Source organism: Denticeps clupeoides, chromosome 3, assembly GCF_900700375.1.
Source record: "Denticeps clupeoides chromosome 3, fDenClu1.1, whole genome shotgun sequence".
Classification (NCBI taxonomy): Eukaryota; Metazoa; Chordata; class Actinopteri; order Clupeiformes; family Denticipitidae; genus Denticeps; species Denticeps clupeoides.
In genome coordinates, this window is record NC_041709.1 from 36,527,260 (window position 1) to 36,548,480 (window position 21,221).

Below are 21,221 nucleotides of genomic sequence, written 5' to 3' on the forward strand. Positions count from 1 at the left end.
AGCTGAGAAGGAAACTCCTGCAGGTGGTGGCAGGAAGTGGTGGCACCTGGATGAGATGGACCACCACCACCCCTCTCTCATTACGCTCCACTCACGTCCGGTTGTCATGTGATTGATAAGTATTGACAGGTTGATGTCCCTGCCTGTCTCGTTCCAGCGTGTAAGTGGACGAGTGTGAAAACACTGGTGTATCCTCTGTGTAAGTGTGTGTGTGTGTGTAAGTACTATATCTGTCTGTGTTTGATAACAAAATTGGTGTCACTCTGAAAAGTGAGTTGCCATGGAGACTGGAATAACCCGTGTGTGCGTGTGTCTGTGTGTGTTGTGTAATCCATCTTCCTTTAATTCCTTCCTCCATCCTTTCATCCGTTTGTTTGTCCGCGTCTCGGATCCAGATTCTCGGCGCCCCTTGATGAGGGTGATCAGGTGACCGTCATGTCTGTGCTGAGATGTGGAGGTGTGACAGGAACAGTGTGTGTGTGTGTGTGTGTGTGTGGCCAGGTTTGCCTGCTTCTCCTGTCTGATGAAAGTTGTAATTAAATAGAATTTATTGCTTTTCGGTCAGTCATTATATAAGCAGCCTGTTTCCCACTTACATAATGACATCTCTGCTCGTTCACACCAGTGTGTGTGTGTGTGTGTGTGTGTGTGCTTGTAGATGATAAAGAGCATCTTCTGTGCACATGTTTAAGGTGTGTATATGAGATGTGTGTTTAATGTGGGGAAGTGACTTGCTCAGGTCAGAAAAGCAGAGGAAGGAGAAGCAGTCCCAGCATGCATCGCTGTTGCTCCTGAGGTGAGAAGGTAGGTGCATTTGGAGGAGTGTGGCAGGGTGAAGGGTGGAGTTCCTCAGGGACCCGTCCTCAGCTCCCTGCGGAACGCTGTGAACGTGTGTGTGTGTGTGTGTGTGCGTGTCCGTGTCCTCCTCTGCTCCTACGTCACCTGGAGATGTTGAGCGCGGACCGCGTGTGAAGTCCCCCCAGAAGTCCTGAGTGGCTGAAGAAGACACTCGGCGTGTCCCCGCGCTGGCGGCGCGTCTCACGCGCATGAAGTAGAAAGCGGAAGTCGCGGGCGCGTGGGAGGCGCGCGCGCTCACAGCTGCGGACGGAGCCGGTGGAGACGGAGCGCCGAGCGGAACCGGCGGAACCGGAGCCGCAGAACCGGAGCAGCCCGCTGCCCGCAGCCCGCCTCGGATGGAGGAGACCGGGGAGAACTGAGCGCGGAGCCGCCCGGCGGCGCGTCACGGACCGCGAGGCTGGATGTTGGAGACGCGGGTCCGGTGCGCAGGGTGAGTGTGTGTGTGTGTGTGTAGGTGTGTGCAAGTAGGTGTGTGTGTAGGTGTGTTTGTGTAGGTATGTGTGTTTAGGTGTGTTTGTGTAGGTATGTGTGTGTAGGTGTGTGTGTAGGTGTGTTTGTGTAGGTATGTGTGTTTAGGTGTGTTTGTGTAGGTATGTGTGTGTAGGTGTGTGTGTGTAGGTGTGTGTGTGTGTGTTGAACTCCTCGTTCTGTTATCAGCGCTGATGCGCAACAGCTGCTGCGCGCGGCGTCCTACATAGGGCGCGCGCGTCCATTCTCACACACACACACACAACACACACACACACAACACACACACACACACACACACACATTCATACACACACTCATACACACACTCACACCCCCCCACACACACACACTCACTCACTCACTCACACTCACATACACACTCACACACGCACTCACTCACACCCTCACACACACTCACTCACTCTCACACACACATTCATACACACACTCACATACACACTCATACACGCACTCACTCACACACACTCACATACACACTCACACCCTCACACACACGCACTCACATACACACACACACGCACTCACATACACACGCACTCTCATACACTCATACACACACACACTCACTCACTCACTCTCACACACACATTCATACACACACTCACATACACACTGATACACGCACTCACTCACACACACTCACATACACACTCACACCCTCACACACACGCACTCTCATACACTCATACACACACACACACTCACATTCATACACACACACACTCACATTCATACACACACACACACACACACATACTCACACACACACACACACACACCAACACACTTACACAAACACACACTCATACACAAATACACACCAAAACACATACACACATTCACAAACCCACTCAAACACACTCACATTCATACACACACTCACTCATATACACACACTCATTTACACACTCACTCATACATACACACACACACACTCACTCATACACTCACACACACACACACACCAACACACTTATACACCTACACACACATTCACAAACCCACTCAAACACACTCACACATACACGTGTGCATGGATCTGAGGTTGTGTGTCTCCACAGCGGAAGTCCCTGAGTTGTCCAGCCGCTCTCGAGCTCAACATCCCAACATGCGAGAAGCTGGACCCTGTAAACAGAAGAACGGAGACACAACATGCACAGTTACTGTCCATAACAACACCGGTACGTAGAACACACCCGCGCCTGGAGAGGAGGAGGAGGAGGAGGTGGAGAGGAGGAGGAGGAGGAGAGTCCATGCAGCAGCAGGGGGCGCTGCTGAGTAACAGGGTTTTCTGTCACGTTGGCTCAACACGTCTTCAGGTGGTGTGTGGGGGTGTTTCTGTGTTTTGGGGGGTTCCTCTCTCACCATGTCACGGTTGTGGTGATGCTTTTTATTAGAAAATGCGTCCTGATGAAGACCTGAAACTCACTGAGATGGCTTTTCAGATCTCTTCAGACCACAGAAACACACTCCTCCTCTCGGGGTTTATTATTTTATTGTTATTTTTATCCACAATTTTGGTGTGAGAGATATCTGGAGATCTTCCTCATCCAGCCTCAAGCTGTCCTCAACCCCACAGGCTCCTACAGGCCACGCAGGAGCAACATCTACTCCAGCTTTATGGTGCCACCACTCTTTGTTCCATCTGGCCTCTTTGCTTTTTGCAGGGGTGGAAGTGAAGCATGCTGGGATTTGTAGTTCCCCACCTGCTGCTGTGTGCCTGCATGTGCCTGGCGGCCGAGCGGCCGTCCACCCTCAACGTGGCGGTGATTCTGAGTCAGACGCGTGAGCTGGCAGAACGCGACCTGCAGCCCGCCCGCGCTGCCGCCGGGGACGGGCGCGTGGAGGCGAAGGTTCTGGGGGTCCACGTCAACGCCACGGACCCCGCCAGCGTGATGACCCACCTGTGCGAGCTGATGTCACGACAGCAGCTTCACGGACTCGTGTTCGGAGATGGAACCGACCAGGAGGCCGTCGCCCAGATGCTGGACTTCATCTCCGCCCAGACGCTCATGCCGATCCTGGGGGTCCACGGGGGCGCGGCCATGACCATGGCAGAGAAGGTGAGCCTGCATCCGCGGGGTGGGCTGTTTTCACCCCATGTTACATCTTACAAGACATCTGATTAAATGTGGTTGTAGATGACGGTCAATAATAAATACTATTAATCTCCTTCATCATCATCATCATCATCCTTTAGCTGCTCCTGTTAGGGGTCACCACATTTCCAGTCATTACCAGACGCCCAGAGCAGTAGTGACAGGGACAGAGTCCCCGGAGACACTGGGGGTGAAGAGTCTTGCTCAGGGACACGATGGTAGTAAGTGGGGTTGGAACCTGGGACTACTAGCACCCCTGCAGTGTTCAACCCTCCCTGTTCTCGCAGGCTGTTCATTTTTATTCGCGTTGATTCCGTCATTGACTAATTCACCACCCACATGAATTCTCATTTTATATCTAATAACTTTATATCTACTGTAACAGAGCACCCCCCTGACTGCTGTTACATCATCAGTATCTGCCTGGTCCGGACGCTCCGCTGTCGTGGCCGTTCCTTCGCTCCCGTTGCACCAGAACATCTCAGCTCAGCCCTAAAACGCATTTGAGGGGAAGAAAGTTGTCCTCATTAGCCATGCCTGTGCACTGGTGCAGTCGGACTCTTTGATGTTCGGAGAAGAAGAATGTCATCCACACTTTCTTTTGTTTACTTGGAAAGGCACGTATAAGCAGAGCTATAAATGATTCATGTTGGAAGGGTGAGAGGGAAGCATCAGCGGCTTTGATTTTCAGTTGTAATCACAGCAGACGGCGGAGAAACGGGGCTGTACAGGGAATCGGACGGTTAGTGCACCCGTGTGCACACTTCAGCAGCGTATCTGATCTCGGAATAACGCCACGTTTCACCCGTTCTTACCGTGTCCACAGGATGGTGGACAGAATTCTTTGAAATGGATTTAGGGTTTTTTTCAGCAGAGACTTGAAACACAATTTGCATTCAATCAATTTTTATTTATATGTCGCTTTTTACAATGTACATCGCACCTAATAAAAAGCACCGAACTCTGTCCCACCAAGGTGCCACCAAAGTGCCACTGTTCAGTGTCTTGCTCAAGGACACAATGATAGTAACTGGGGTTTGAACCTGGGATGCCAATGTCGGTATGCGGTACGTTGTGTGGTTTAGAATGAACCGTGACGTGTTTTGATGTCGGTGTGCGGTACGTCGTGCGGTTTAGAACGGACCGTGACGTATTTGATGTTAATATACGTTGTGTGGTTTAGAATGATTTGTGGCGTATTTTCATGTCCGTGTGCGGTACGTCGTGCGGTTTTAGAATGAACCATGACGTGTTTCGATGTCGGTGTGCGGTACGTTGTGCGGTTTACAGCGGAACGTGACTTATTTGATGTTAATATACACTGTGTTGTGTGGTGTAGAATGAATTGTGACCTGTTTTGATGTCAGTGTGCGGTACATCGCACAGTTTAGAATGAATCGTGATGTATTTTGATATCGGTGTGCGGTACGTCGTGCGGTTTAGAATGATTTGTGGCGTATTTTGATGTCCGTGTGCGGTACGTCGTGCGGTTTAGAACGAACCGTGACTTATTTGATGTTAATATACGTTGTGTTGTGTATAATGAATTGTGGCGTATTTTGATGTCCGTGTGCGGTACGTCGTGTGGTTTAGAACGAACCGTGACGTATTTGATGTTAATATACGGTGTGTTGTGTGGTGTAGAATGATTAGTGGCGTATTTTGATGTCGGTGTGCGGTACGTCGTTCGGTTTAGAATGGACCGTGACGTATTAGATGCTAATATACGTTGTGTAGAATGAATCGTGGCGGATTTTGATGTCCGTGTGCGGTACATCGGGTGGTTTAGAATGAATCGTGACGTATTTTGACGTTGGTGTGCGGTACGTTGTGCGGTTTAGAACGGACCGTGACATATTTGATGTTAATATACGTCGTGCGGTTTAGAATGAATCGTGACGTATTTTGATGTTAATATACGTTGTGTTGTGTGGTTTAGAATGATTAGTGGCGTATTTTGATGTCGGTATGCGGTACGTCGTGCGGTTTAGAATGAATCGTGACGTATTTTGATGTCGGTGTGCGGTACGTCGTTCGGTTTAGAATGGACCGTGACGTATTTGATGCTAATATACGTTGTGTAGAATGAATCGTGGCGGATTTTGATGTCCGTGTGCGGTACATCGGGTGGTTTAGAATGAATCGTGACGTATTTTGATGTTGGTGTGCGGTACGTCGTGCGGTTTAGAACGGAACGTGACGTATTTTGATGTTAATATACGTTGTGTTGTGTGGTTTAGAATGATTAGTGGCGTATTTTGATGTCTGTATGCGGTACGTCGTGCGGTTTAGAACGGAACGTGGCATGTTTTGATGTTAATATACATTGTGTTGTGTGGTATAGAAGGAATCGTGACGTATTTTGATGGTGTGCGGTACGTCGTGCGGTTTAGAATGGATCGTGACATGTTTTGACGTTGGTGTGCGGTACGTCGTGCGATTTAAAATGAATCGTGGCGTATTTTGATGTTAATATACGTTGTGTTGTGTGGTTTAGAATGAATCGTGACGTGTTTTGATGTTGGTGTGCGGTACGTCGTGCGATTTAAAATGAATCGTGACGTATTTGATGCTAATATACGTTGTGTAGAATGAATCGTGGCGTATTTTGATGTTTATATACGTTGTGTTGTGTGGTTTAGAATGAATCGTGACGTGTTTTGATGTTGGTGTGCGGTACGTCGTGCGGTTTAGAATGGATCGTGACATGTTTTGACGTTGGTGTGCGGTACGTCGTGCAATTTTGAATGAATCGTGACGTATTTTTATGTTGGCGTGTGGTACGTTGTGCAGTTTAGAATGGACCGTGACATATTTGATGCTAATATACGTTGTGTATAATGAATCGTGGCGTATTTTGATGTCCGGGTGTGGTACGTCGTGTGGTTTAGAATGAATCGTGGCGTGTTTTGATGTTAATATACGTTGTGTTGTGTGGTATAGAATGAATTGTGACGTATTTTGATGGTGTGCGGTACGTCGTGCGGTTTAGAATGAATCGTGACGTATTTTGATGTTGGTGTGCGGTACGTTGTGCAGTTTAGAATGGACCGTGACGTATTTGATGCTAATATACATTGTGTATAATGAATCGTGGCGGATTTTGATGTCCGGGTGTGGTACGTCGTGTGGTTTAGAATGAATCGTGGCGTGTTTTGATGTTAATATACGTTGTGTTGTGTGGTATAGAATGAATCGTGATGTATTTTGATGGTGTGCGGTACGTTGTGCAGTTTAGAATGGACCGTGACGTATTTGATGCTAATATACATTGTGTATAATGAATCGTGGCGTATTTTTATGTCCGTTTGTGGTACGTCGTGTGGTTTAGAATGAATCGTGGCGTGTTTTGATGTTAATATACGTTGTGTTGTGTGGTTTAGAATGATTCGTGACGTGTTTTGATGTTAATATACGTTGTGTTGTGTGGTTTAGAATGATTCGTGACGTATTTTGATGGTGTGCGGTACGTCGTGCGGTTTAGAATGGATCGTGACATGTTTTGACGTTGGTGTGCGGTACGTCGTGCGATTTTTAAAATGAATCGTGAAGTATTTGATGCTAATATACGTTGTGTAGAATGAATCGTGGCGTATTTTGATGTTAATATACGTTGTGTTGTTTAGAATGAATCGTGACGTGTTTTGATGTCGGTGTGCGGTACGTCTTGCGGTTTAGAATGGATCGTGACGTATTTGATGTCGGTATGCGGTACGTGGTGCGGTTTAGAATGAACCGTTTCAAATTTGATGTTGGTATGCGGTACGTGGTGCGGTTTAGAATGAACCGTGACGTAGTTTATGTTGATATATGTTACGTTGTGTTGGGATTTGATGGTTTTTGAGGGCCGCTGACTATACTCATTTCCTGATCTCTGACGTTCTACATCAGATTCGCCATGTTGCGGTGGTACAGGAGAGTTTTGGTAGGGCCATGGCACAGGAGAGTGTTGGTAGGGCCGTGGTACAGGAGAGTTTTGGTAGGGCCGTGGCACTGGAGAGTTTTGGTTGGCTGTGGTACAGGAGAGTTTTGGTTGGCTGTGGTACAGGAGAGCTTTGGTAGGGCCGTGGTACAGGAGAGCTTTGGTAGGGCCGTGGTACAGGAGAGTTTTGGTAGGGCCGTGGCACAGGAGAGTGTTGGTAGGGCCGCGGTACAGGAGAGTTTTGGTAGGGCCGCGGTACAGGAGAGTTTTGGTAGGGCCGTGGTACAGGAGAGTTTTGGTAGGGCCGTGGCACTGGAGAGTTTTGGTTGGCTGTGGTACAGGAGAGCTTTGGTAGGGCCGTGGTACAGGAAAGCTTTGGTAGGGCCGTGGCACAGGAGAGTTTTGGTAGGGCCGTGGCACAGGAGAGTTTTGGTAGGGCCGTGGCACTGGAGAGTTTTGGTTGGCTCGTGGCACTGGAGAGTTTTGGTTGGCTCGTGGCACAGGAGAGTTTTGGTAGGGCCGCGGCACAGGAGAGTTTTGGTAGGGCCGCGGCACAGGAGAGTGTTGGTAGGGCCGCGGCACAGGAGAGTTTTGGTAGGGCCGCGGCACAGGAGAGTTTTGGTAGGGCCGCGGCACTGGAGCGTTTTGGTAGGGCCGCGGCACTGGAGAGTTTTGGTTGGCTCGTGGCACTGGAGAGTTTTGGTTGGCTGTGGTACAGGAGAGCTTTGTTAGGGCCGTGGTACAGGAGAGTTTTGGTAGGGCCGTGGCACAGGAGAGTTTTGGTAGGGCCGCGGCACAGGAGAGTTTTGGTAGGGCCGCGGCACAGGAGAGTTTTGGTAGGGCCGCGGCACAGGAGAGTTTTGGTAGGGCCGCGGCACAGGAGAGTTTTGGTTGGCTCGTGGCACTGGAGAGTTTTGGTTGACTGTGGTACAGGAGAGCTTTGGTAGGGCCGCGGCACAGGAGAGTTTTGGTAGGGCCGCGGTACTGGAGAGTTTTGGTTGGCTCGTGGCACTGGAGAGTTTTGGTTGGCTCGTGGCACTGGAGAGTTTTGGTTGGCTCGTGGCACTGGAGAGTTTTGGTTGGCTCGTGGCACTGGAGAGTTTTGGTTGGCTGTGGTACTGGAGAGTTTTGGTAGGGCCGTGGTACAGGAGAGTTTTGGTAGGGCCGTGGCACAGGAGAGTTTTGGTTGGCTCGTGGCATAGGAGAGTTTTGGTTGGCTGTGGTACAGGAGAGTTTTGGTTGGCTCGTGGCACAGGAGAGTTTTGGTTGGCTGTGGTACAGGAGAGTTTTGGTAAGGCCGTGGTACAGGAGAGCTTTGGTAGGGCCGTGGTACAGGAGAGCTTTGGTTGGCCCGTGCCAGAATGTCTGTTCTGTTTAAGTATTTTAGATCTTTCTAGATGCATTTCATGAGCTGTTAGTGGAAGAGCTTCATTTAGTTTTATTTTGTGATGCTGTTACTCAGTATGTAACATGTATTGCTATGTATAGTGTTTTCCATAATTAAAGTCAAAATTGAAAGTGAAGTGATTGTCATTGTGAAACACAGCAGCACAGCACACGGTGCACACGGTGAAATGTGTCCTCTGTATTTAACCATCACCCTTGGTGAGCAGTGGGCACCATGACAGGCACCTGGGGAGCAGCGTGTGGGGACGGGACCTTGTGGCACGTTGGCGGTTTGGGATTTGAACCCACAACCTTGCTGCCATAGCAGGTAGAAATTATTATTTCTGCACCAGCAGAACGTTCAGAAACTGAGAAATGATCCTGATGTCAGTCACTCTTGAACGTATTTTACAGTGTGTACGAGTCGCCAGATGCTTGAACGACTGAGACGTTCCTGATAGATGAAGAGTTTACAGCTTGTGGGGTGAAGGTGCAGCCGTGAATGAAGGGCTGAAGAGCCTCTGAAAGCCACAGCTTGTTTAATCGCTTATGAAACTATGAAAAGCAGGAGCGCTTGGTGAACTATATGTGCATTAGCCATGATACTAATGCTCATTATCCCGCAGAGCTTTTCATCGAGGCCTTAACACACGATGCGATTTGGCCCTGATTTCCAGCATGGTGCTGCGTTGGGGCTGCGGTTTGGAAGTGTGAAGTAGGATCGAGGATTTAAACGGCTGGTAGGTTCATTTGCTGTTGATGTCTAAGTATAGCCCGGCTCTGTTCTGCAGTTGTGACTCAGACGAGGGGGAGTCTTTTTTTTGGATTCTCTCTGTACCACGGCGTCCACGCAACGTTCCGAACCTGGACAACAGCGGAGAACCAGTACGTTAAACTGCGACTGGGCGTGGCGCAGTCAGGTACATGCCCGGTGGAGGCTGTACATCGTCAGGGATCCGGTAATTGGCTCAATTACAGTTGCTCTGTACAGTCTGAAGTGCTTACAGGTTCTTTTATGAAAAATAACGTAAAAAAAGGTAGAAGTGCGTAGACTGAGAATATGATGAGTATATCCGACCTTTGGTTCTGTATTTTAGTGCAGTGCGTTTTTATTGGTCCTTATGTACGTCGTTTGCTGTTGTATAAAAGCTCTCTCTCTCTCTCTCTCTCTCTCTCTCCCTCAAATATATATATTTTTCTCCCCCTCCCTCTGTATCTCTCTTGCTCCGTCTCTCCCTCTCTTATGAAATATAAAGGACATCAAACACTTTCTGTTTTGTGCCATAAGGGAGCTGAGCTATGTTCAGGGAGCTTACACACACACACACACACACACCCTCCAACCAACCCATCCTGACTTCTCTCTTTCTCACTCAAAATACACACTTACGCGCACAGACGCACACACTTGTACCCTGAAGAAGGAAGGAGCAGATTGTGTGTGTGTGTGTGTGTGTTCCTGCCTCTGCGGGGACACCGATGACGGACAGAAGCTGCCCTTCTCCGGCCCCTGTCAGTAAAGACGCCAAGGAACACCAGCCCAGTTTAGAAGTTGGCATTGTGTCTCATCTTCTGCGGACCAGGTGGGGCGAGGTGGTGGGCGGGGCGGTTGTGATATCAGGTGGGCGTGGCCTGTGTACGAACAGGCCTGTGTTTCGGCAGTAACCAGATCAGCTCGGTGTGGAGGATTTCTTCAGGAACGGCGCTGGAGAGTAAATCCTTTGAGCAGCAGGCAGCGTGTGTGAAGGACGTCGCACGGTTCTGGACAGGAGGTGTTGCTGGAGATCAGTCTGAGACATTGTGCTCCACTTCATGTTTTATTTTTGGCTTGTCCTCTTATAAAATGTGCATAAAATCTGGCCAGTGTCACTGTTTGCTGGCACTGATGCTGCTCATGAAAGTCCAGGACGAAATTTCCACTCTGAATGAGAATTTTGTCCCTATGGCGTCCAGGTGACACCACCTCCTGACACCTCGGGATTTGGGGACTGTTGAAGTGTCCCATAGTGAAAGTGGATCTGATCCCTCTAAGGTGGCGGTGAATCTGGCGGAGGTTGGCAGCCGTGTGTGTGTGTGTGTGTGTGTGTGTGTGACCGTGTTATGTCAGAATCTCTGCCTCTCTGGGCTCTTTGTCCAGTCGAAGCCCCTCACTGGCCCACTACACTAAAAGGCTGTAAAGAAAGGCTGTCTGCTCCCGACCGAACCCCCAACTCATTCACTTTGCTTAGAAAGAAGTCGTCTGGGTGGAGGGAACGTGTGTTTTTATAGAAATCTATTAAAGTACGAATAAGTGGAATTCAAAGCAGCTTTCAGGCAGGGATATGTCTAGAAAGCTCGTTCTCTTTCTGTGTGTGTGTGTGTGTGTGTGTGTGTTTGTGTACTCATGATGAATATTGTATACACTGGTAGACATGGCCTTAATGCACAAGGAGCCCATTTTCAACCTCCTGAGTTGTGTTTTTCCCCTCTGGTTAATGTGTGAGTGTGTGAGAGAGAGAGAGAGAGAGAGAGAGACGGGGGGGGGGGGGGGGGGGGTGGACGCACTGTGCGTCTCGAACTGAAGCTGCAGGTCAGGTTTACCTCCCCATATAAAGGTCAGCAGAATCCACCACGTCCACTCATCGTTCGTTACTTACTTTTATTTCTGTTTCCTGGTTGGTGCGGAATTTGTTAGGAGGGCGGAGCCTCAGGTTTCTCAGGTTGCACAATTCTCTTCTGAAGTTCATGATCATCCTGCTTGTTCTGGTGTTGTTCATTTGCATCCTTGCGACGCAGCTGGAAGTGCAGGTCGATGCGGTGGTGAAATGAGAACCATTCAAATTCAGCCATGCCCTCACCCAATCAGCGAAAATTTGGTCACATGGCAGGGCAGAATCGCTGAATAATGCTGCGTTACTTATCATTAACCACTTAATACTGGTCACCAAACAATGAAATGGACATGGACCGAGCTAAGCTAAGAGCAAGCTAAATAAATAGGGCGAATAATAAAAATAAAAGGGGACGGGGCGTTATTGAACAAATGGAAGATCAGGTCCAAGTGGATTTACACTGATAGACATCTAAATGCAGGAGAAGATAAAGCCCGCCCCTGAGTGGGACAGGTGACATGTTCCACCTTCATGGTTCTCCATGAGGAAATGACGTCTGTGTACTGAGTGTGTGTGTGTGTGTGTGAGAGAGAGAGAGAGAGTGAGACGTAGAGAGTGGGACCATTGACCCATTGAGGGTAAGAGATGTGGGTGTCGACGGCTGCAGCTCTAGATAACATTCTTCATTCTGCACTGTCTGTGTGTGTGTGTGTGTGTGTGTCCGTTTTGAGCTCCTTCTCTGTCTGTTGGGGGAAAATTGTACATTTCAGGCTGAAGAGAAGATGGAAAACGTGTCTCTTTGTGTGAAGTTGGAGGGATGTTGGGAGGGATGGAGGGAAAGGTGAAGCCCACTTATGCGAGTCAGAGTCCCAGTGCAGTGCAGCGTGGGAGGAGCAGTGCATCGTGGGTAGAACTCAGTATAAATAACACACGAAGACTTAAACTGGGGCACGCTGGATTTTGTCTGGGGGAGCTGGGACTGGGAGAACCTTAACTTGTTCAATCAGGTTGGTGCAACCATCAATAACATCACATTTACATTTACAGCATTTACCAGACGTCCTTATCCAGAGCGACTTACAGGGTAGTTACAGGGACAGTCCCCCCCTGGAGACACTCAGTAGTAAGTAGTAAGTGGAGTTTGAACCTGGGTCTTCTGGTTCATAGGCAAGTGTGTTACACACCAGGATACCACCACCACCAATAATACCACAACAAGCAGAACACAACAGCATCACATTACATATTAATACATATATTTTAATGTGAAAAATAACATTAACACTGATCATGCTGTGACATGAAACATATTTTCCTAAAAAGGTAAGGTGGAGAAAACAGAGTAGATGTGGAGCTGCTTTGGAGGTAGCGGAGTAGATGTGGAGCTGCTTTGGAGGTAGCGGAGTAGATGTGGAGCGGCTTTGGAGGTAGCAGAGTAGATGTGGAGCTGGACGTACGTGTTGGTAGGAGGAGTAGACGTGGAGCAGGACGTACGTGGAGGTAGGAGGAGTAGATGTGGAGCAGGACGTACGTGGAGGTAGAGTAGATGTGGAGCAGGACGTACGTGGTGGTAGGAGGAGTAGATGTGGAGCAGGACGTACGTGGTGGTAGGAGGAGTAGATGTGGAGCAGGACGTACGTGGTGGTAGGAGGAGTAGATGTGGAGCAGGACGTACGTGGTGGTAGGAGGAGTAGATGTGGAGCAGGACGTACGTGGAGGTAGGAGGAGTAGATGTGGAGCAGGACGTACATGGAGGTAGAGTAGATGTGGAGCAGGACGTACGTGGTGGTAGGAGGAGTAGATGTGGAGCAGGACATACGTGGTGGTAGGAGGAGTAGACGTGGAGCAGGACGTACGTGGAGGTAGAGTAGACGTGGAGCAGGACATACGTGGTGGTAGGAGGAGTAGACATGGAGCAGGACGTACGTGGAGGTAGAGTAGATGTGGAGCAGGACTTACGTGGTGGTAGAGTAGATGTGGAGCAGGACGTACGTGGAGGTAGGAGGAGTAGATGTGGAGCAGGACGTACGTGGAGGTAGGAGGAGTAGATGTGGAGCAGGACGTACGTGGAGGTAGGAGGAGTAGATGTGGAGCAGGACATACGTGGTGGTAGGAGGAGTAGATATGGAGCAGGACGTACGTGGAGGTAGAGTAGATGTGGAGCAGGACGTACGTGGAGGTAGAGTAGATGTGGAGCAGGACGTACGTGGTGGTAGGAGGAGTAGATGTGGAGCAGGACGTACGTGGAGGTAGGAGGAGTAGATGTGGAGCAGGATGTACGTGGAGGTAGGAGAAGTAGATGTGGAGCAGGACGTACGTGGAGGTAGAGTAGATGTGGAGCAGGACGTACGTGGAGGTAGAGTAGATGTGGAACAGGACGTACGTGGAGGTAGAGTACATGTGGAGCAGGACGTACGTGGAGGTAGGAGGAGTAGATGTGGAGCAGGACGTACGTGGAGGTAGGAGGAGTAGATGTGGAGCAGGACGTACATGGAGGTAGAGTAGATGTGGAGCAGGACGTACGTGGTGGTAGGAGGAGTAGATGTGGAGCAGGACGTACGTGGAGGTAGGAGGAGTAGATGTGGAGCAGGATGTACGTGGAGGTAGGAGAAGTAGATGTGGAGCAGGACGTACGTGGAGGTAGAGTAGATGTGGAGCAGGACGTACGTGGAGGTAGAGTAGATGTGGAACAGGACGTACGTGGAGGTAGAGTACATGTGGAGCAGGACGTACGTGGAGGTAGGAGGAGTAGATGTGGAGCGGGACGTACGTGGAGGTAGGAGGAGTAGATGTGGAGCAGGACGTACATGGAGGTAGAGTAGATGTGGAGCAGGACGTACGTGGTGGTAGGAGGAGTAGATGTGGAGCAGGACGTACGTGGAGGTAGGAGGAGTAGATGTGGAGCAGGATGTACGTGGAGGTAGGAGAAGTAGATGTGGAGCAGGACGTACGTGGAGGTAGAGTAGATGTGGAGCAGGACGTACGTGGAGGTAGAGTAGATGTGGAACAGGACGTACGTGGAGGTAGAGTACATGTGGAGCAGGACGTACGTGGAGGTAGGAGGAGTAGATGTGGAGCGGGACGTACGTGGAGGTAGGAGGAGTAGATGTGGAGCAGGACGTACGTGGAGGTAGGAGGAGTAGATGTGGAGCAGGACGTACGTGGAGGTAGAGTAGATGTGGAGCAGGACGTACGTGGTGGTAGGGAGGAGTAGATGTGGAGCAGGACGTACGTGGAGGTAGAGTAGATGTGGAGCAGGACGTACGTGGTGGTAGGAGGAGTAGATGTGGAGCAGGACGTACGTGGAGGTAGGAGGAGTAGATGTGGAGCAGGATGTACGTGGAGGTAGGAGAAGTAGATGTGGGAGCAGGACGTACGTGGAGGTAGAGTAGATGTGGAGCAGGACGTACGTGGAGGTAGAGTAGATGTGGAACAGGACGTACGTGGAGGTAGAGTACATGTGGAGCAGGACGTACGTGGAGGTAGGAGGAGTAGATGTGGAGCGGGACGTACGTGGAGGTAGGAGGAGTAGATGTGGAGCAGGACGTACGTGGAGGTAGAGTAGATGTGGAGCAGGACGTACGTGGAGGTAGAGTAGATGTGGAGCAGGACGTACGTGGAGGCAGAGTAGATGTGGAGCAGGACGTAGGAGGAGTAGATGTGGAGCAGGACGTACGTGGAGGTAGGAGGAGTAGATGTGGAGTTAACGATCGCATCGGTTGACCGAAGTTGGTGCTACACTCCAGCAGGCCTGACATTGTGCTTCTGCTTCGCTGGGGCGTTCTTATGCCTTCAATCAGCCGTTTAACGTTCCATCTTCTGTCTTGCGCTCCTTCGTTTTCTATCACACATACTGCAGAGTGTGTGTGTGTGTGTGTGTGTGTGTGTGTGTGTGTGAGTGTGTAATTGTGTAATTAGTGTACATAATGTGACAGGATGTAAAATATGTAGCCAGGCGCTTCATTCACTTCATTTACTGTTGTGAGACACACGTAACGCGGCGAGAAGAACGGCGAGAAGAACGGCGAGAAGAACGGCGAGGAGGAGGAGGGCGACGACCGAAGAAAGGAGATGGAGGAGGAGGAGGAGAGAGAAAGATGAATAATCTCTGCCAACCAGTTGCGTGAGCTCTGTGTCAAACGGCTCTGTTGCCATGGTGTCACCACGGTGTTGCTATGGTGACCACAGTGTTACTAATGTGTTGCCACGGTTACTGTAGTGTTGCCACACTGTTACCTGCATTTGAAGGTTTTCAGGCAGAAGCAGCAAATTTTAGAAGTGTGGAGATGAGTGTTTCCCTGTGGTCAGTGTGTGTGAGTGTGTACATGTCAGGGTGTGTGTGATTGAATGTGTGTGTGAGTGTGCATGAGTGTGTTTTTATGAGTGAGTGTGTGTTTGCATGTGAGTGTGTGTGTGAGTGAGGGGTGGTGGTGGCCTAGTTGGTACCACACTCGACTATGAACTAGAAGACCCAGGTTCAAACCCCACTTACTACCATCGTGTCCCTGAGCAGGACACTTAACCCTGAGTGTCTCCAGGGGGGGACTGTCCCTGTAACTACTGACTGTAAGTCTCTCTGGATAAGGACGTCTGGTAAATACTGTAAATGTAAATGAGTGTGTGCGTGTGAGTGTGTGTGTGTGTGTGAGGGTGTGTATTCAGGGAAGCTCAGCAGTAATTACATGTTCTGGGGGTTGTTCTGATGTTTCACCAGCACCTTCTTCAGCTCCACCCACCTGTCTGTCTAAGATTTTAAGCACATCTGTTGCTCTTCACCGTTCATCACCAGCCATCTTCTGACCAGAGCTGGTTATATTGTCAGGTGGGCAGAGCTCGGGGGCGTGGCCCGTTGTCTTCAATCTTCCCGCTGACTCCGGGAGGAGCAGCTTTTTCTTATTGTTACAGTGCATGAACATTAGAGAGAGAGATCTTCAGATGGACCAATATGGACACTATGGACCAAGACACTGGACTATATCCTGCTCTGCACTGTCCAGCACCTCCAAATATGGACAGATCCTTTCTCCATGTTGGACTGTTTAATCCCAACCCTGCTCAGATACCTACTGTCCCTCTCTCACTCACTCCTTCACAAGGTTCCTCGCGTTTATTCCACCTGAGTTTTTTTTAGTGGGCAGTGGTGGCCTCGCAGTTAATGAAGTGGCCCTATAATCAGAAGGTTGGGGGTTCGAATCCCGAACCGCCAAGGTGCCACTGAGGTCCCCTTAATGAAGGTCCCGTCCCCACACGCTGCACCACGTACGCCCTGTCATGGTGCCCACTGCTCACCAAGAGTGATGGTTTCATGGTGTCACCGTGTGCTGTGCTGCAGTGTCTCACAATGACAATCACGTCACTTTACTTTTTCACTTAGTTTTCCTTGAGCAGAAAGGGTCCAAGTTTGTTGGGTGTCAACTGAAGCGCCTGTGAAACCCATCAAGACAAAACTACATGTGATTTTGGGCTCAATCAGAAATAAATCTTGTTGTACATTACAGTGTGAGTGTGTGTGTTACAGTGTGTGTGTTAGTATGTGCGTATTACAGTGTGAGTGTGTGTGTTACAGTGTGTGTGTTAGTATGTGCGTATTACAGTGTGAGTGTGTGTGTTACAGTGTGTGTGTGTTAGTATGTCCGTATTACAGTGTGTGTGTGTGTGTGTGTGTTACAGTGTGTGTGTGTGTGTGTTACAGTGTGTGTGTTAGTATGTGCGTATTACAGTGTGTGTGTGTGTGTGTGTGATACAGTGTGTGTGTTAGTATGTGCGTATTACAGTGTGTGTGTGTGTGTGTGTTACAGTGTGTGTGTTAGTATGTGCTTATTACAGTGTGTGTGTGTATGTGTGTTACAGTGTGTGTGTGTGTGTTACAGTGTGTGTGTTAGTATGTGCGTATTACAGTGTGAGTGTGTGTGTTACAGTGTGTGTGTTAGTATGTGCGTATTACAGTGTGAGTGTGTGTGTTACAGTGTGTGTGTTAGTATGTGCGTATTACAGTGTGTGTGTGTGTTACAGTGTGTGTGTTAGTATGTGCGTATTACAGTGTGTGTGTGTGTTACAGTGTGTGTGTTAGTATGTGCGTATTACAGTGTGTGTGTGTGTTACAGTGTGTGTGTTACAGTGTGTGTGTTAGTATGTGCGTATTACAGTGTGAGTGTGTGTGTTACAGTGTGTGTGTTAGTATGTGCGTATTACAGTGTGTGTGTGTGTGTGTGTGTTACAATGTGTGTGTTAGTATGTGCGTATTACGGTGTGTGTGTGTGTGTGTGTGTGTTAGTATGTCCGTATTACAGTGTGAGTGTGTGTGTTACAGTGTGTGTGTGTTAGTATGTGCGTATTACGGTGTGTGTGTGTGTGTGTGTGTTACAGTGTGTGTGTTAGTATGTGCGTATTACAGTGTGTGTGTGTGTTACAGTGTGTGTGTTAGTATGTGCGTATTACAGTGTGTGTGTGTGTGTTACAGTGTGTGTGTTACAGTGTGTGTGTTAGTATGTGCGTATTACAGTGTGAGTGTGTGTGTTACAGTGTGTGTGTGTTAGTATGTGCGTATTACGGTGTGTGTGTGTGTGTGTGTGTTACAGTGTGTGTGTTAGTATGTGCGTATTACGGTGTGTGTGTGTGTGTGTGTTAGTATGTCCGTATTACAGTGTGAGTGTGTGTGTTACAGTGTGTGTGTGTTAGTATGTGCGTATTACAGTGTGTGTGTGTGTGTGTGTTAGTATGTGCGTATTACGGTGTGTGTGTGTGTGTGTGTGTGTGTGTTAGTATGTGCGTATTACAGTGTGTGTGTGTGTGTGTGTGTTAGTATGTGCGTATTACGGTGTGTGTGTGTGTGTGTGTTAGTATGTGCGTATTACTGTGTGTGTGTGTGTGTGTGTGTGATCTGCTGCCAACTGAAAGGTAATTTTTGAGTGAAGGGAAAGTGATCCACCGCAGCGCAGCACACAGTGAATCAGTGCACCTTATTTTACGAGTCCCCCACAGTGGGGTCACCCTGGAGAACATGGTCCTCTGAAGTGAACTCTGTTCAGGTGTACTCTCTCGTGATGGACTGCCTAGCATTGTGTGTGTGTTACAGTGTGTGTGTGTGTGTGTGTGTTCGCATGACTTGATGTGTTTATTTTGGGAGCGCCGCACGTCTCCTCCTCCTCTCTGATTGGCTGAGAGTCACACACCTGTACCTGGAGCTGAACTGGCTGGATTTCTGAGATGCTGCCAGAACGCTGTAACCCAGGCGACGGGAGGAGAGGGTGTCTCCTGACAGCACTAAGGATGCGGCATGTGGGATGATGGTGACACACACACACACACACACACACACATCATGTAGAAGTGTGTAGATTTGTGTTATATGTAGATATCTGTTGTTAGAACTGTGGTGATATGACAGCGCTGTGTGTTCGTTATTTATTACTTTATTCATCTTGTCTCCACTTTTTTTTTTTTGGGGCAGTGGTGGCCTAGCAGTTAAGGAAGCGGCCCCGTAATCAGAAGGTTGCCGGTTCGAATCCCGATCCGCCAAGGTGCCACTGAGGTGCCACTGAGCAAAGCACCGTCCCCACACACTGCTCCCCGGGCGCCTGTCATGGCTGCCCACTGCTCACTCAGGGTGATGGGTTAAATGCAGAGGACAAATTTCACTGTGTGCACCGTGTGCTGTGCTGCTGTGCATCACATGTGACAATCACTTCACTTTATTATTATTTTATTACTTTTCTCTGGTCACTCCCATCTGAAATCTGCTGAGACCCATCACATCATGACGTGTGTGTGTGTGTGTGTGTGTGTGTGTGTGTGCTCTAGGCTGGTCTGGGCGGATGATGACTTTTTAGTTATGTCTTATGTACGAATGTTATGGGTTCAGTGGAGCATCATGACAGAGGGCGTGTCCCCCAGAAACAGGAAACTACAATCCACATTTCACCTGAGACCAGGTTCTGCAGGGTTCTGCAGGTTCTGCGCTGGGAGAACCGCGTGAAGTGGCACTAGAGAAGAGCGAAATGGCTGAAAATGAAGCCACAGTCCTGCTTTTATACCGTAATAAACTGGTTGTTATCGCCGGTGTCTTTGCTCTCCATCTGGCATCAGAAGAACCGACGGAACCGTATATTGTGTCACCCAGCTCCGGGTACAGACGTGTGCACACATACACAGGACTATTTCATGCGTGTATCATAGTGAGGAGCAGGTGTGAAAGGTGTGTAACATGCAGCTGTGTAACTTATCTCTACTGTGTGTGTGTGTGTGAGAGAGAGAGAGAGAGATGAGAGGGAGGAGAGTAGAGTTTTGGCCTCAGGCTGCTCTGCTATAAAAATCCATCTTTATTTCTTTGATATGTGTGTGTGTGTGTGTGTGTGTGTGTGTGTGTTCGGGAAGGGGGTACCCACCCCACAATCTTCTGATTTCCCTTTTTTCTTTTCAACTTTCACTCTGTTCAGTCTTTTAACACACACACACACACACCCCTCTCTCTCTCTCTCGCTCACTCCGTCACTGAAGCGTCTGCTCCTGCGTGGGCAACCAAGTCAAATCATCTGATTATTCTCTCCTCCTCATCCTCCTCTTCCTCTCTCGCGTTCTGGACAGAAGATGGCGGGTAGAGAGGCGCGATGTGACGTGTGTTTGATAGAGAAGGTGTGTATCAGACAGGAGTGTGTGAGGAGATACGAATCAGTCAGGATTCAGTCAGCCTCTGTGGTTCTCTAATGATGTGTGTGTGTGTGTGTGTGTGTGTAACTTGTGCATCACAGCTGCAGCTACTAACTATCTGATCTCATTATTCTTTATTAAAGACCACCATCATCTACATGTTCTAATCTATACAGTGGTTTTAGTTTCCCAGGGGTTAAAGGTCAAACTTGACTCCACTATTGCATTAATACCTCAGCTGCCTCTGTGATCCTGGTCACCTTCTCATGCTTCTCAAGCCACTTCTGCCCCTTGGCGCCTCCTGCCACTTGATCCTGGTGACTGGTCCACCGCTGTGGCTCACGGGTACTAAAACCCAGATGGAGACCTGGGGAGCTCTGTCAGGTCCACCACGAGCGAACAGCAAACATGGACCTGAAGAAGATCAGAGAATCTGTTCATTAAACAGAAATGAAGATGATAACACACACACAGCCTGCAGTCCATGATGGAGAGAATGTGAGATGGTCTGGGTTGCCATGGCTGACTTCACACTCCCATCACAGACTGACCACGTCCAGCCTGTTCTTCACAATAATGCACTATAATATCACTAATGTAATAGAATAGAAGTGTGTGTGTGTGTGTGTGTGTGTGTGTGAGAAGAGAGAGGAATCTGCTGGTCAATAGCCAGTCAGACCTGAACTTGACCCAGTGCAGGTGATGACCTGGTCGAAAGAGGAACCTTCTGAACGTGGTGAGATGTTAGGGATGAAATGTCACAAATGTTCATATTTTTCTATATAAGGAAGCGACAGAGTGTTCCTTTCTGATGGATGTGTGTGTGAGATGTTTGTCATGATTAACATGGAGAACAGTAAGAAGAAAATCGCCACTTTGCACATGACCCGCACAACGTGAGCGCAGGAACATTCCAGAAGCATCTGACAGCAGTCCTTCTTTTCCAACATGCACCACATGTTCAGAATTCCGGAGCTGTATGTTGCCTTCATGTCTGCTGAGAGCAGAAGTGCATCAGTGTGCGTCGTGTTAAATGCATTATGTACAAGGTTCTCCATAGTTAATGACCCATCATGCACAATTTCATGTTTGCTGTGTAATGACCGCTACATCTCCAGCATGATGTCACTCTGCCAGGGTCCCGCCAGGCCCACCTCATCACAAACTCATTTCGCCTGCTGAGGGTCCCTGGGCGCTCAGAACATTCTAGATGGTCCTGCTGAAATG

General features: G+C 49.0%; 1 protein-coding gene across 1 annotated transcript in view; it reads left to right on the plus strand.

Annotated features, from left to right (window-relative positions):
- The first annotated feature begins 204 nt into the window (after nt 1–204).
- grin2ab (glutamate receptor, ionotropic, N-methyl D-aspartate 2A, b) overlaps nt 205–21,221 on the plus strand; it is a 37,044-nt gene continuing 16,027 nt past the window's right edge. The window contains 3 exon segments of the mRNA XM_028971981.1: nt 205–1,288; nt 2,412–2,531; nt 3,018–3,413. Of these exon segments, the coding sequence (XP_028827814.1) occupies nt 3,033–3,413 (381 nt within the window). The 5' untranslated portion in view covers nt 205–1,288; nt 2,412–2,531; nt 3,018–3,032.